The following is a 14,293-nucleotide window of genomic DNA, read 5'->3' as shown; positions in this document are numbered from 1 at the left end:
GAAGGAGGACCACTAAACACTGGGGATGGGTGGAGATCAAAGATAATCTAGGCATGGCCCAACACCTAAACAAATACTTTGCCTGACTTTTTAATAAGGCAAATGAGGAGCTCAGGGGTAGTAGCAGGGTGGCTAATGGAAATGAGGATGTGGAAGTACAGTAGAAATTACCACATCTGAGGTGGAAGTCAAACTAAAAAGCTTTAGGGGACTAAATCAGAGGGTTTGGATAATCTCCATCCGAGTATATTGAAGGAATTGGCACATGAAATCACAAGCCCAATAGAAAGGATTTTTAATGAATCTGGAAAACTCGGGAGTTATACCCTATGATTGGAGGATTGCTAATATAGTACCTGTTTTTAAGAAAGGGGGAAAAAGAGATCTGAAAAAACTACAGGCTTGTTAGTTTGACCTCAGTTGTATGCAAGGTCTTAGAACAAAAGAAAGAGAAAGCAGTTAAGGACATAGAGGTAAACAGGAATTGGGATAAAATACAACAGGGTTTTACAGAAGGTAGATAGTGCCAGACCAACCTGATCTCTTTCTTTGAGAAAACAACTGATTTTTTTATACAAAGGAAATGCAGTAGATCTAATCTCCCTGGATTTCAGTAAGGCATTTGATAAAGTTCCACATGGGAAATTAGTTAAATTGGAAAAGATGGGGATTAATATGAGAATTGAGAGGTGTGTATAAGGAACTGGTTAAAGGGTAGAATACAACAGGTCATACTGAAAGGTGAACTGTGAGTCTGCAGGGAGATTGCTGGTGGAGTTCCTCAGGGATTGGTCTTGGGAACCATCTTATTTAACATTTTTATTCATGACCTTGGCACAAAAAGTGGGAGTGTGCTAATAAAATTTGCAGATGACACAAAGTTAGGAAGTATTGACAATACAGAGGAGGACTAGAATATCAGATTAGATCTGGACAACCTTTGAAAACTGGAGTAATAGAAATGGGATGAAATTTTATCATGCAAAGTACAAAGTTATGCACTTAGGAACTAACAAGAATTTTTGCTATAAGCTGGGAATTTATCAGTTGGAAGCGACAGACGAGGAGCAAGACCTGAGTGTATTGGTGGCTCACAGGATGACTATGAGCCACCAATGTGATGTGGCCATGAAAAAGGCTAATGCGATCCTAGGATGCATCAGGCGAGATATTTCCAGTAGCGATAAAGAAGTGTTAATACTATTATACGAGTCACTGGTGAGAGCTCATCTGGAATACTGTGTGCAATTCTGGTCTCCCATATTTAAGAATGATGAATTCAAACTGGAATAGGTGCAGAGAAGGGCTACTAGGATGACCCAAGGAATGGAAAACCTACCTTATGAGAGGAGACTCAAAGAGCTTGGCTTGTTTAGCCTAACCAATTGAAGGCTGAGGGGAGATATGATTGCTCTCTATAAATACATCAGAGGGATAAACACTAGGGAGGGAGAAGAGTTATTTAAGTTAAGGGCCAGTGTTGACACAAGAACAAATGGATATAAACTGGGCATCAAAAATTCAGACTTGAAATTAGATGAAGGTTTCTAACCATCAGAAGAGTGAAGTTCTGGAATGGCCTTCCAAGGGGAGAAGTTGGGGGCAAAAACCTAACTGGCTTCAAGACTGAACTTGATAAATTATGGAGGGGATGGTTTGATGAGATGACCTACAATGGCATGTAGCCGATCTTCGACTGCTAGTAGCAAATATCCCCAGTGGTGGTGATGGGACACTAGATGGGGAGGGCTCTGAGGTACAACACAGAATTCTTTCTAAGGCGTCTAACTGGTGTGTCTTGCTGAAATGCTCAGTGTCCAATGGACCACCATATTTGGGGTCAGGAAGGAATTTTCCCCCTGGTCAGATTGGCAGAGACCCTGGGGTTTTTTGCCTTCCTCTGCAGCATGGGGCACGGATCACTTAGAGGTTTAAACTAGTGTAAATAGTGGATTCTCTGTCACTTGAAGTCTTGAAGTCATGCTTTGAGGACTTCAGTAACTCAGCCAGAGGTTGTGGGTCTATTAAAGGAGTGGGTGGGTGAGGTTCTGTGGCCTGCGAGATGCAGGAGGTCAGGCTAGATGACCATGATGGTCCCTTCTGGCCTTAAAGTCTTAGTCTGTGAGATCTGCCTCGTAGCTCACTGTTGGACTCCTGACCCCAGCTCTGACCCATACTCTGAATCCTGGCCTCTGACCATCCCTGCTCTGACTACTAGGCATGACTGTTCAAGCCCCAGTCATGACACATTATTATGACTGTAGACAAGACGATCAGCCCTGACTCTCCTCTCTCGTCCACCATTTATAATTGTTATGGTAGGGCCTAGGAAGCCCAGTGAAGGATCCTGGCTCCCATTGTGCTGGGCACTGTGCAGACATGTGAAGAAGAAGACAGACCCTGCTCACAGTCTGGGTGTCAGACAAACGGTGGGGATGGATAGGAAGATGAGTAACAAAATGAAGTGGGCTTAGCAAAAAGCAGAAGTCTCAGCTGGCATTAGCGTAGCCCAGGCCCGAGGGGGTGCTGTGTAGGTCCCAGCAGAGCTGAGTTTAAGGAGAGATTTCAGGAGAATAAGGTGACACCTTGACAAATTTTGCAGCTCCATTGCTTTCAGCGGTCCTGCCCCCACCTGCCATTCACACTTTCGTTAATTGCACTGTACCTGAGTAACTTAGGGAAATGCCACCCTGTGCCCCTTTGGGGTGTAAGTGGCATTGGATACTGGCATGTAATGAAATGAACAAAGCTCCGTGGCTTCAATCCATCCCTGGTGCCCAAAAGGAGAAGGGCTCAGCCCAGTAGTTGAGGCAGTGGAGGTGTCGCTCCTGCAGAGCTGGGGGGGGTCAAATGTTTACCCCAGCTGCTATAGAAAGGTGTGTTTGGGTGTTCGCTCCTTCCTGACCGAGGGGAATCTCTTTTTAATGATTTATATTTTATTATCTAACTAGGATCCAGAAGGGAACCAGAGCCTCACTGAAACCCTGCCTTGATATGTTCAAAGACTCGGTGCAGGAGAAAATCCGTGAGGTTGTGAAGAAGAGCCCAGTGACCAGTGACTGCAAGCTCAACTTCTTCATTGAGGAAGTAAGTAAATAAATAAATAATGGAGATATCCCATCTCCTAGAACTGGAAGGGACCTTGAAAGGTCATCGAGTCCAGCCCCCTGCATTCACTAGCAGGACCAAGTACTGATTTTGCCCCAGATCCCCAAGTGGCCCCCTCAAGGATTGAACTCACAACCCTGGGTTTAGTAGGCCAATGCTCAAACCCACTGAGCTATCCCTCCCCCTCAAGTAAGTTGAGGTTAAGAAAAGAGTGAGTGCTCTGCCCTGCCAGACAGAACTTCTGGGGTGAGACTCATCCGGCTATTCTGCCTCTCCGCTTGGCAGGGCCGAGGAGGGCTGCAGGATGGGGATAACCATGGGAGGGTAACAATGGGTGATGGAGATAACAATGGGAGAATAACAATGGGTGATGAGGACTCTCAGGGAGTGCAGAATCGGCTCTGTGATGAACTCTGCCTTCTGACCCACTGATAAGAGACATGAACAGCTGTAGGTTGTAGCCAACACACAGTGTTTCGCATTTATTACCTGGCATCCATGCAGGGCCAGACTCTCAGGTGCAGCAGAGCTGTGTTTAGCACAGGACCCAAGTTGTGGGGGGGAGGGGGAAGAGGGGTTGGAATCACCTTGACTCCAGGACTGGTTTGGCCCTGGTGTGACTTAGAGCACCCTAAAGGCCTAAATGACACTGGTAATGGTTCCCCTAGGGACCATCCTGACTGGAAAGGACGGTCAAAGCCCAAGGCAATGTGCTCCATACCCCCCCCCCGATACATTAACATTCTTCCTGTGCCAGGTGGGCTGGGATAGTGCGGTGTGTACAGTGATGTCAGCCCAATGGGAGGGCCAAGGACCAACCCCCAGTCTGTAAGATAATCAGACATCGAATCTCTGTGCACACCAACGAAACCTGGTGAGGTTTGAAATAAATAGCAAGGACTGAAAATAATCTTGGTCCAAGGCAATGCTCCCTCTCATTTTTTCCATCCATGGGCGGAATGAATTTTGGTATGTGCACCGAGGGATGTGCGCCACCAGTAGACACACAAAACCTAGATATAATATATTTTAAGTTACCACAGGGATAATTACTCCAGCCAGGACAGGTTAGGCATTTTAGAACTCACTATTCAAAGAATTAAATTTAAGTGTAAGAGAAATAAAAATTATGAAATGCAGAGACCAGTCAAAAAACGCAAATAATACACTTTGAAAGAATAAAAGTGCAGAGAACGTATGTGCATTGCAGGAAGTATCAAGAACTGTGTGTGTGTGTGTGTGTGTGTATGTGACAGAGAAAGGGGGAGAGGGAGAGGGAGAGACAGACGGAGATTGCGTGTGCTGGCAGCTGGGGAATTCTCAGAGACCGTCTATCTCTTTAAGGCACTCACTCACTCACCCGGAAGGCTGGTTCAGACTTCAGACTGCAGCAGCTTTCTCCAGCTCAGAGTCCTGAGCCAGGCTGTCCCCTCTCCCCTGCTCTGTGGAGATGGGGTACAGGGGCAGGGGGACACCCTGACATCAGCACCTCCCTCCCCCTGCCTGCTCTGCACGGCCAGCAGGAGGGTCTTGGGAGCAGCTGCAAGAGTAACATGGCTGCAGAGCAGCAGGGGGAGGGGCACCTGAACACACGCTGTCAGATGTGCGCGGCTCTGCGGCACTTGAATCTCTCCTGGGCAGCCGCCCAACCGTGCAGCTTAGAGGGAACAAAGGTCCAAGGTCCGGGATAGTTCCACTCTCCTCTGCACCAGTTCCACCATAGCACTGCTAGGCTGCTGATGTGTTTAAGGTCTGGTCTCTTGTGAATTCCTAGGGCAAGTACCCAAACTGCTTTATACCATTGGAAAGCAACTGGGAATCCCAAAGGACATACCAGACTGGGTTCTCATCCTTGTAGCTAACAAGAGAACCTGCCCCCTTAACTGGCTGGTGATTATAATCAGCTGGAGCCACCAGGGTATATGTTGGACACTGTGGACTGGACTAGGTCGTAGAGGTGGAAAACCATCAGAGACTCAAAGTCTGCACCTCCAACCAGGGAATCTTCAGACACCCTTGAGGCACAGGAGCAATGACGTTAGTTAGAAGGCACCAGGTGTTCTTTAGCCTTTAAGCTGGGGAAAGGTTTGTGGAGCTCACCGGCTGTTTGAATTCACATATTTGTATCTAAAACTCTGGCCTTAAGAATCCCACACCTGCATATTCCACCTTGATTCTGGGTCTTACCAATAAGCCAACCACCTCCCCACCCCCGAATCCCTGATCAGGTCTTCTGTTCCAAACCGTTTATTTAGATCGTTTTTACAATTGAGGGATTGAAAAGATAACGGCAAACTCTTTAAATTGATTCACACAGACAAACATCATCCTGAGGACCCTGGAAAGAGAGATCCTTAAGAAGAAGATGGCCGTCTACCAATCCCTTCCGCTGTCCATCCAGAGTGACCTAAAGCCTTACTACGAAGGTAGGACCCTTTTGCTGGGTGACCCTGCGTTTTGAGGTGTCGGTTTGTTCTCTGGCATCAGGCCATGAGGGAGTGATGATGATGATCAACTTCTTTAACTTTAGCCTCCAAAGTGGAAAAATGCCAGGTGAAGGGAGAGCACTTTGGTCTCTGTCTTCAACCATAAAGGAAATGTGGAAGCATGTTGTAATTACTGACGGTCATGGGGTGTATCTATCCCATGCTGGCCCAGCAACCAAAGGTTTAGCACAGGCACTGCTGATTAGCAGCCTCACTGCAACTGGGAGTATCATAGGGCCGAGTAGCAGAGGGGCTTGGCGCCTGTCAGAGGAGTGAGCAGGCGGAGAAGGAACTCCTGCTAGCAGGCTGCTGAAGAGCCACCAGGGACAATACCCTAGAAAGAGACGACCAGAGCACTAGGCTCAGCCTGCAGAAACCTGAGGGAAGGCAGGAAGGAGTTCAGGGCACAGCCGGAGTCAACGAACACTGATCCAGTTTATCTAGCTTGAGGCCCTGAGCTGGAACCCAGTGGAGTGAGCGGGCTTGGGTTCCTCTACCAACCCCCTGATGAACTTAAGGGCAGAGAGAGTTTTCAGATTTCTGGGCACCAGGAATAGACTAACAGCCTTGCCAGGCTGAGTGAACTCAGGTGCCAGAGGGGGCACCATTGCACCGACGCACTGACTCACACAGACCCATCAAGTAAACGAGTCACACGATGAAATGGCTGGAAAGAATTATTGAGAAAAGACTTTGTGAGGAACTGGAGCATCAAGTAAGCGACAACCAATCTGGGTTTGTGCCAGGAAGGTCAATGATCAACACAGTGTCTGCAGCCCAAATACTGCAGGAGAAGTGCAGGGAGAAACGCAAGGAATTGCATTTAGTGTTTGTGGACTTAGAGAAGGCTTATGACAGCGTCCCTAGAGGTGATGCCGGTGGACGCGCAATCTGCTAGAGTTATACGTTCAGACTATCATGGACGTGTACAAGGGCCACAAAACAGTAATGAGGAGCAGCTCCGGCTCCAGTGGGCCATTTACTGTAGGGTCTACAACAAGGATCAGCTTTAAGCCCATTCCTGTTTGTGACTGTAATGGACACCTTGAGGCAGGGCATTAGGAGAGAGGCTCTATGGAGCAGGCTTTTCACGGATGACCTAGTGTTGTGCCGCAAGGGTAAACATGAACTAGAAAGGGACCTAGAATGATGGAGGGCTGCAGGAGCAAAACATGGCTTACAAATCAGCTGTCAAAAGATGGAATACACATGATGCTTCATGGAGAGGACAAGGAGAAGCCAGTAAAGCTGGATGGTATAGAGTTACAGTCTGTGCAACAATTTAAATACCTTGATGGGAATGGGGATGTGGATGTTAAGAGTGTCATGAAGAGCAGTTGGAGGGAGTTGATGAGGAGTTCTCTGCAATACTAACATGCCAAGAAAACTAAAGAGCAAAGTGTATAAGACCATGGTTAGACCAGCCATGACATAAAGGTCAGAATGCAGGCCAATGAAGAAGAGAGAACTAATTCACATTACTGAAATAAGAATGCTCTGGCGACTTCTGTGCCAGGGAAGATAATGGAGCAAGTAATTAAGGAAATCATCTGCAAACACTTGGAAGGTGGTAAGGTGATAGGGAACAGCCAGCATGGATTTGTGAAGAACAAATCGTGTCAAACCAATCTGATAGCTTTCTTTGCTAGGATAACGAGTCTTGTGGATAAGGGAGAAGCTGTGGATGTGGTATACCTAGACTTTAGTAAGGCATTTGATACGGTCTCGCATGATATTCTTATCGATAAACTAGGCAAATACAATTTAAATGGGGCTACTATAAGGTGGGTGCATAACTGGCTGGATAACCGTACTCAGAGAGTTGTTATTAATGGTTCCCAATCCTGCTGGAAAGGCGTAACGAGTGGGGTACCGCAGGGGTCTGTTTTGGGACCGGCTCTGTTCAATATCTTCATCAACGACTTAGATATTGGCATAGAAAGTACGCTTATTAAGTTTGCGGATGATACCAAACTGGGAGGGATTGCAACTACTTTGGAGGACAGGGTCATAATTCAAAATGATCTGGACAAATTGGAGAAATGGTCTGAGTTAAACAGGATGAAGTTTAACAAAGACAAATGCAAAGTGCTCCACTTAGGAAGGAAAAATCAATTTCACACATACAGAATGGGAAAAGACTGTCTAGGAAGGAGTACGGCAGAAAGGGATCTAGGGGTTATAGTGGACCACAAGCTAAATATGAGTCAACAGTGTGATGCTGTTGCAAAAAAAGCAAACATGATTCTGGGATGTATTAACAGGTGTGTTGTGAGCAAGACACGAGAAGTCATTATTCCGCTCTACTCTGCTCTGGTTAGGCCGCAGCTGGAGTATTGTGTCCAGTTCTGGGCGCCGCATTTTAAAAAAGATGTGGAGAAATTGGAAAGGGTCCAAAGAAGAGCAACAAGAATGATTAAAGGTCTTGAGAACATGACCTATGAAGGAAGGCTGAAAGAATTGGGTTTGTTTAGTTTGGAAAAGAGAAGACTGAGAGGGGACATGATAGCAGTTTACAGGTATCTAAAAGGGTGTCATAAGGAGGAGGGAGAGAACTTGTTCACCTTAGCCTCTAAGGATAGAACCAGAAACAATGGGTTTAAACTGCAGCAAGGGAGGTCTAGGTTGGACATTAGGAAAAAGTTCCTAACTGTCAGGGTGGTTAAACACTGGAACAAATTGCCTAGGGAGGTTGTAGAATCTCCGTCTCTGGAGATATTTAAGAGTAGGTTAGATAAATGTCTATCAGGGATGGTCTAGACAGTATTTGGTCCTGCCATGCGGGCAGGGGACTGGACTCGATGACCTCTCGAGGTCCCTTCCAGTCCTATAATCTATGAATCTATGAATCTATGACAATGAGTAAGAACAGAGCTTAGAGGCTAATCAGTGAAATGGTACGAGCTGTGATGCAGGTCGATCCCATCAGGGAAAAGCTGAAGACCATTGACTGAGGTGGCCGGGTCATGTGAGGCAACAACACAGCGAGAGAGTACAATATCTATTAGTCAAAGGACAAAGACCATGGGGAAGACCCAGAAAAGGGTGGTTTGAGATGCTGGAGGAGGAAATGAAGAAGGTTGGTGTCAGCTTGGAAGATGCACTTGACAGGAACGCTTGGCGACCAAGAACAAGAGCCACCGACGCTGACTAAAACAGGACAGGAAAGCGAAGAAGAAGTTTGTTCTCTAGCCTCTTGAGATGTTTTTTTTCCAGACAGATAGAAGAACTCTTCTTGCCTCTCACTGGGGACCAGTTACAGGGACAGTTTCATTAGCACCAGTAAAGCATGAATCAAAATATGTAAATTGCTGTTCTTGGGCAACATGGGTTTGGTGGTGCCGCAGATATGGCCGGTGCTCCCTTCCAGCCATCCAGCCAGGTTTATTGCCCTCCAGGCACAGTGTCCCCTGGCAAGGAGCGGCTCAGTCAGCAAGTGGAATTTCTGCTGTCCTGTCGGCCATGCAAAGGGGTAAGGTGAGGTACCCCACCATTAATACACTGAGACAAACAACTTACAGACGACCTTATGTGTTTCATGACACCTGCTTGTTACCTCCTTGCTCCTGATGTCTCTGGCAAAACATCCTTATTCATCACTTCTGTCAAATCCTCTTATCTTGTGCTAGATTGGGGGTGTACCTGTGCTAGCCTTCTGGAATGTGTTTACATACATACCCAATGACTGGTGCTTCTTAGAAGTGCCTGTGTTTTAGCAATTCTAGCAGGATCCTTGCCAAGTTCATGTACCAGACAGTGAACTTGTAAGCACCTGCTTTAATACATGGCCTGACTTTGGTTCACGGCCTCTGGTTCAGGTCTCATGACCCTGTGCGCCGTGTTCTCTCTCTCTCTCTCCTGCTGGAGTCAGTCTGAGATCCTTGTGGATGGGTGGAGGCAGAGCCGTCCCTTGGATACAGCAAATCGAGGCGACCGCTCTGGGCCCCGCACTTTGATAAAATCGTGAGGAAGCAGGCATGGAGGTGGGCAGTGGGTAGTAAGGATGCAAATGGGGAGGCGAGCAGCAGGCTGGTGAGGGGGTGAGGAAGAGCCCCCAACCAGAACCTTCCCCTTCCCCCAGTGCCTCCTACCAGCTGGCAGGCCCAACCGATCAGCGCCTCCCCCTCCGTCTCAGTGCCTACTGCCTGCCGTGAATCAGATGTTTCGCGGTGTCAGGAGGCACTGAGGGGAGGAAGGAGGAGCGAGGGCGCAGCTCGCTCGGGGGAGGGAGCAGAATTGGGCGGAGAAGAGGCAGGGTGGGGTGGGAAGAGGCGGCGCAGGGGTGGGGCTTTGGGGAAAAGGGTGGAGTGGGGGCAGGGCCTGGGCGGAGCCAGGAGGAGCACCCCCAGGCAAATTAGAAACTCAGCGCCTATGTCCCAGGCCTCACATCCCCCTAGGGATGGCCCTGGGTGGAGGAGTTCCAGAAGGATTAAAGAGGCGTGGGAGAAGGAGCCAGGGCACTGCACTGAGGCAGAGGAATGGGATGGGGAAGAGTCTTGGAACAGGGATTGGGATCTGGCACAAATCAATTCCTGCTCAGCGTTTCACTGGCATCTCTGCAGTGCCCTGAGGCAGTGAGGTCCCTCCCACTCTGGGCCGGGGCACGTGTGGGCATGGAGGGTCGTTTGCATTGAGGAATATGAGGGAGTGTCATTCTCTGGGGCAGCCAGGCTGGCTCCTTTCTCCAGCACTAAAGTCACTGTCACTAGAAGAAGCAGCTAGATGTCCCTTCGAGTGGTGCCATCACTGCCATTGGCTGCCATTCTTTTCTTCACCTAAACCCAGTACGTGCCACCCTCCCTGCCCCAAATCCTTCCCAGACTTGTCTAGAGCTGTGACTGCTCCCATCTTTCCAACAGAGGCGGCTAAGATCCAGGGGCCACGATCCTGCCAGAGGATGCAAAATATCCTCAGGGAGAACATTGAGAAAAAGACAGAGGGTGGAATGTTTGAGAAGGCAAAGGAGAAGATGAAGATGCAACTCCAGGAACTGAAGGTGAGGGATGCTCCCCCCTGCTCTGTGGGGCTGTAGTTATGGGTTTGGGTGGTGCTGTCTGGCAACAGTACAGTGTCCACAGAGCAAGCTACCCAGACAGAATGTAGGCCAAAGATATTGGAGCAACCCACCTGCTGCATGGGATGTTCAGTTTCCACCTAGAGCAGACACAATGTGACCTTGATTTTCAAGGTATCCTTTAAAGGTCTGATCTTGCAAACACACATGTGCCTAACAGAACAGCACCATTGACTCCAGTGGAATCACAAATGGGTTTTAAAGTAAGTGTGGGCGTGTTTGCAGAATCATTGATATTTATTATTTGTGTTACCATAGCGCTAAGGAGCACTGGTCATGGCCAGACCCCACCGTGTTGGGCGCTGTATAAACATAGAACAAAAGGACAGGCCCTGCCCCAGAGAGCTTACAATCCAAGTATAAGACGAGACAGCAGGTGATCAGAGTGTTAATGATCTCTGTACAGTGAACTGCATGGAACTCGAAGGTGTAGCAAGAAAGAGTAGTGACTGCACCAATTTTCTGAGAGTAGGTGTATGCTCTAGCAACTCGTAACTTCTTTGTATAGAACAACAAGGGGTCCTATAAAGGTAGCCAGCCAGTCAGACAGTGGCACAGACAACGGGAGCAGCACAAGAGCCAGCAAACAGAGGTGTAAACGCAGGAGTTTGAGTGGGAGTTTGGAAGGGGAGTTTGGGGGGGAAGACTAAGAGCCAGGCAGAGGAACAGACAGTCTCGTGAAGGTAGTGTGTGGTGTTCTAGCAGTGTTTTGATGCTTGTTGGGGGTTTGTTTTGCTGTGGGTGGTGGTGTTGTGGTTTGGTTTGTGTTTCCCAGATTTACAGGATTTAGGTGGGAAGCCTATGACAGATACAGAGGCAGCAGTGGTAGTGACCCAAGCAGTGGAAGACATAATGAAGATGACTGTATGTGGAAGCTGTGGCATGTACATGATCCTGAAGGGGGTACCTGAAAAGAGTTTTGTCTGCATGAAGTGCCGCCTGATAGAGCTGATGGAAGAAAAGATCTGAGGATTGGAGATGCAGGTGGAAACTCTGGTTGAGTTTAGAAGGGGGGGTCGAGCAGATGATGGAGCAAAGGCATGAGGAAGCTGAAGGGAAAAGCTCAGACTTGCAGATGGAAGCAGGACCAAAGAACTCTGAGGGGAGACTGCTGGGTGAGGAAAGTGGACAGTGGAAGCATGTGACTAAGAGAACCAGGCAGAGGAAAAGACGGGCTAGTGAAGGAGAAATAGAGCTTAGGAACAGGTTTATGGAGTTGGAAAATGAAGAAGGGGCACAGCAGGTGGTCGCTGAAGGTGAGAGGACAAGGAAGAAGAGAAGAGTGGCTAGTCCTATAGGAAGAGGGGAAGAGTCAATGGGGATAACACCACAAATATGAGCCCCAGGAGGATACGGGATGGGTTGCAGAGGATTGCAAGGGACAATAGGAATAGAGAGGACTTGCAGCCAGAGGGAACAGGGGATAGACCGGAGAATCACACCATCACCAGGAAAAGGCAGGTCTACGTGATTGGGGACTCCTTACTGAGAAGACTAGACAGACCTGTAACCAGAGCTGATCCAGAGAACAGAATGCTGTGCTGTCTGCCGGGTGCTAAGATACGGGATGTGGACCTGAGGCTGAAGAGGATCCTAACGGGAGCGGGAAACAATCCACTGATTGTCCTTCATGTGGGAACAAATGATACGGCTAAATTCTTGCTGGAACATATCAAGGGAGACTAAGCCAGGCTGGGGAAGACGCTTAAGGAAATCGAGGCTCAGGTGATCTTAAGTGGGATTCTGCCTGTTCCTAGAGAAGGGCAACAAAGGTGTGACAAGATTATGACAATCAACAGATGGCTCAGGTAGTGGTGCTATAAGGAGGGCTTTGGGATGTATGGCCACTGGGAGGCATTCATGGACAGAGGACTGTTCTCTCGGGATGGATTTCACCTGAGTAGGGAGGGAAATAGACTTCTAGGATGGAGGCTGGCACAACTGATTAAGAGAGCTTTAAACTAGGAATTGGGGGGAGATGATTGGGAGATGTCCAGGTAATCTCCAAGCCGGATTTTAACACTGAGAAGGAAGAAAACGAAGTAAGAAAGGATACAGCCGTGGGTAGGAGAATGGACATAAGGGGGAAGGGTAGTGTAGATACCAGTCTAATAGGTGATACTGGCAGAAGAATGTCTGGGCCTAATCGGGTAAAGAATGTGAGTGAAGCAAAACAGCAAAAATTAAGATGTTTGTACACTAATGGGAGGAGCCTAGGTAACAAAATGGAGGAACTAGAGTTACTGGTGCAGGAAGTGAAACCAGATATTATAGGGATAACAGAAACATGGTGGAATAGTAGTCATGACTGGAGTGCAGGTATTGAAGGGTATGTGTGTTTAGGAAAGACAAAGGTGGTGGAGTAGCATTGTATATCAATGATGAGGTACGAGCAAACATCTCAGGGAGGTGATTAAGAAAAAGCAGAAAGCCTACAAGGAGTGGAAGATGGGAGGGATTAGCAAGGAAAGCTACCTTATTGAGGTCAGAACATGTAGGGATAAAGTGAGAAAAGCCAAAAGCCAAGTAGAGTTGGACCTTGCAAAGGGAATTAAAACCAATAGTAAAAGGTTCTATAGCCATAAAGATAAGAAGAAAACAAAGAAAGAAGAAGTGGGACTGCTGAACGCTGAGGCTGGAGTGGAGGTGAAGGGTAATCTAGGCATGGCCCAATATCTAAACAAATACTTTGCCTCAGTCTTTAATGAGGCTACTGAGGAGCTTAGGGATAATGGTAGGATGACAAATGGGAATGAGGATATGGAGGTAGATATTATCACATCCAAGGTAGAAGCCAAATTCGAATAGTTTAATGGGACTAAATCGGGGGGCCCAGATAATCTTCATCCAGAATATTAAAGGAACTGGCACATGAAATTGCGAGCCCATTAGCAAGAATTTGTAATGAATCTGTAAACTCAGGGGTTGTACCATATGACTGGGGAATTGCTATCATAGTTCCTATTTTTAAGAAAGGAAAAAAAAGTGATCCAGGTAACTACAGCCCTGTTAGATTGACATCTGTAGTATGTAAGGTCTTGGAAAATTTTTTGAAGGAGAAAGTAGTTAAGGACATTGAGGTCAATGGTAACTTGGACAAAATACAACATGGTTTTACAAAAGGTAGATCGTGCCAAACCAACCCGATCTCCTTTGAGAAGGTAACAGATTTTTTAGACAAAGGATCTAATTTACCTTGATTTCAGTAAGGCATTTGATATGGTTCCACATGGGGAATTATTAGCTAAATTGGAAAAGATGGGGAGCAATATGAAAATTGAAAGGTGGATAAGGAACTGATTAAAGGGGAGACTGTGATGTTGCAGTCTATATGATTTTATAAAAATATGCTAATGAGTGAATATAATGTAACTGGAATATGCTTCATGCAAAAGGTCTCTTGTAAAGTATTATTACAAAGCTTATAATCTACTGAGTGTGATCATCCTATTTGTAGAAATGTACCACTCTTGTATCTGAATCCAGAAATATGAAATATAACTCTGAGGGCCTATTGTAATTATGCAAAGTGTGGGCCATTAATGGTGGTTTGGAATCTTGATGGCTCCCATCAACCAGGACAATTGACTGTGGATGGCTGTTTGCAGGCAGGCCTTCCTCTGAG

The 14,293-nt window shown here is 47.2% G+C and overlaps 1 protein-coding gene and 1 long non-coding RNA gene across 3 annotated transcripts in view; one reads left to right on the top strand and one right to left on the bottom strand.

The window, feature by feature from the left end:
* Window positions 1-14,293, bottom strand: part of LOC135982137 (uncharacterized) — a 530,422-nt gene that overhangs the window by 434,375 nt on the left and 81,754 nt on the right. The gene's annotated exons all lie outside the window — the stretch shown is intronic.
* The window catches only part of LOC101950004 (nuclear GTPase SLIP-GC), a 113,554-nt gene that overhangs the window by 87,910 nt on the left and 11,351 nt on the right, over window positions 1-14,293 (top strand). For both annotated transcript variants that reach the window (XM_065587427.1, XM_065587426.1), the window contains 3 exons: window positions 2,952-3,087; window positions 5,426-5,534; window positions 10,454-10,590. In XM_065587427.1, coding sequence (XP_065443499.1) covers window positions 2,952-3,087; window positions 5,426-5,534; window positions 10,454-10,590 — 382 coding nt within the window. The remainder of the gene's footprint in view (window positions 1-2,951; window positions 3,088-5,425; window positions 5,535-10,453; window positions 10,591-14,293) is intronic.

Source organism: Chrysemys picta, chromosome 3, assembly GCF_011386835.1.
Source record: "Chrysemys picta bellii isolate R12L10 chromosome 3, ASM1138683v2, whole genome shotgun sequence".
NCBI lineage: Eukaryota > Metazoa > Chordata > Testudines > Emydidae > Chrysemys > Chrysemys picta.
This window is presented reverse-complemented; position numbering and strand designations above follow the sequence as displayed.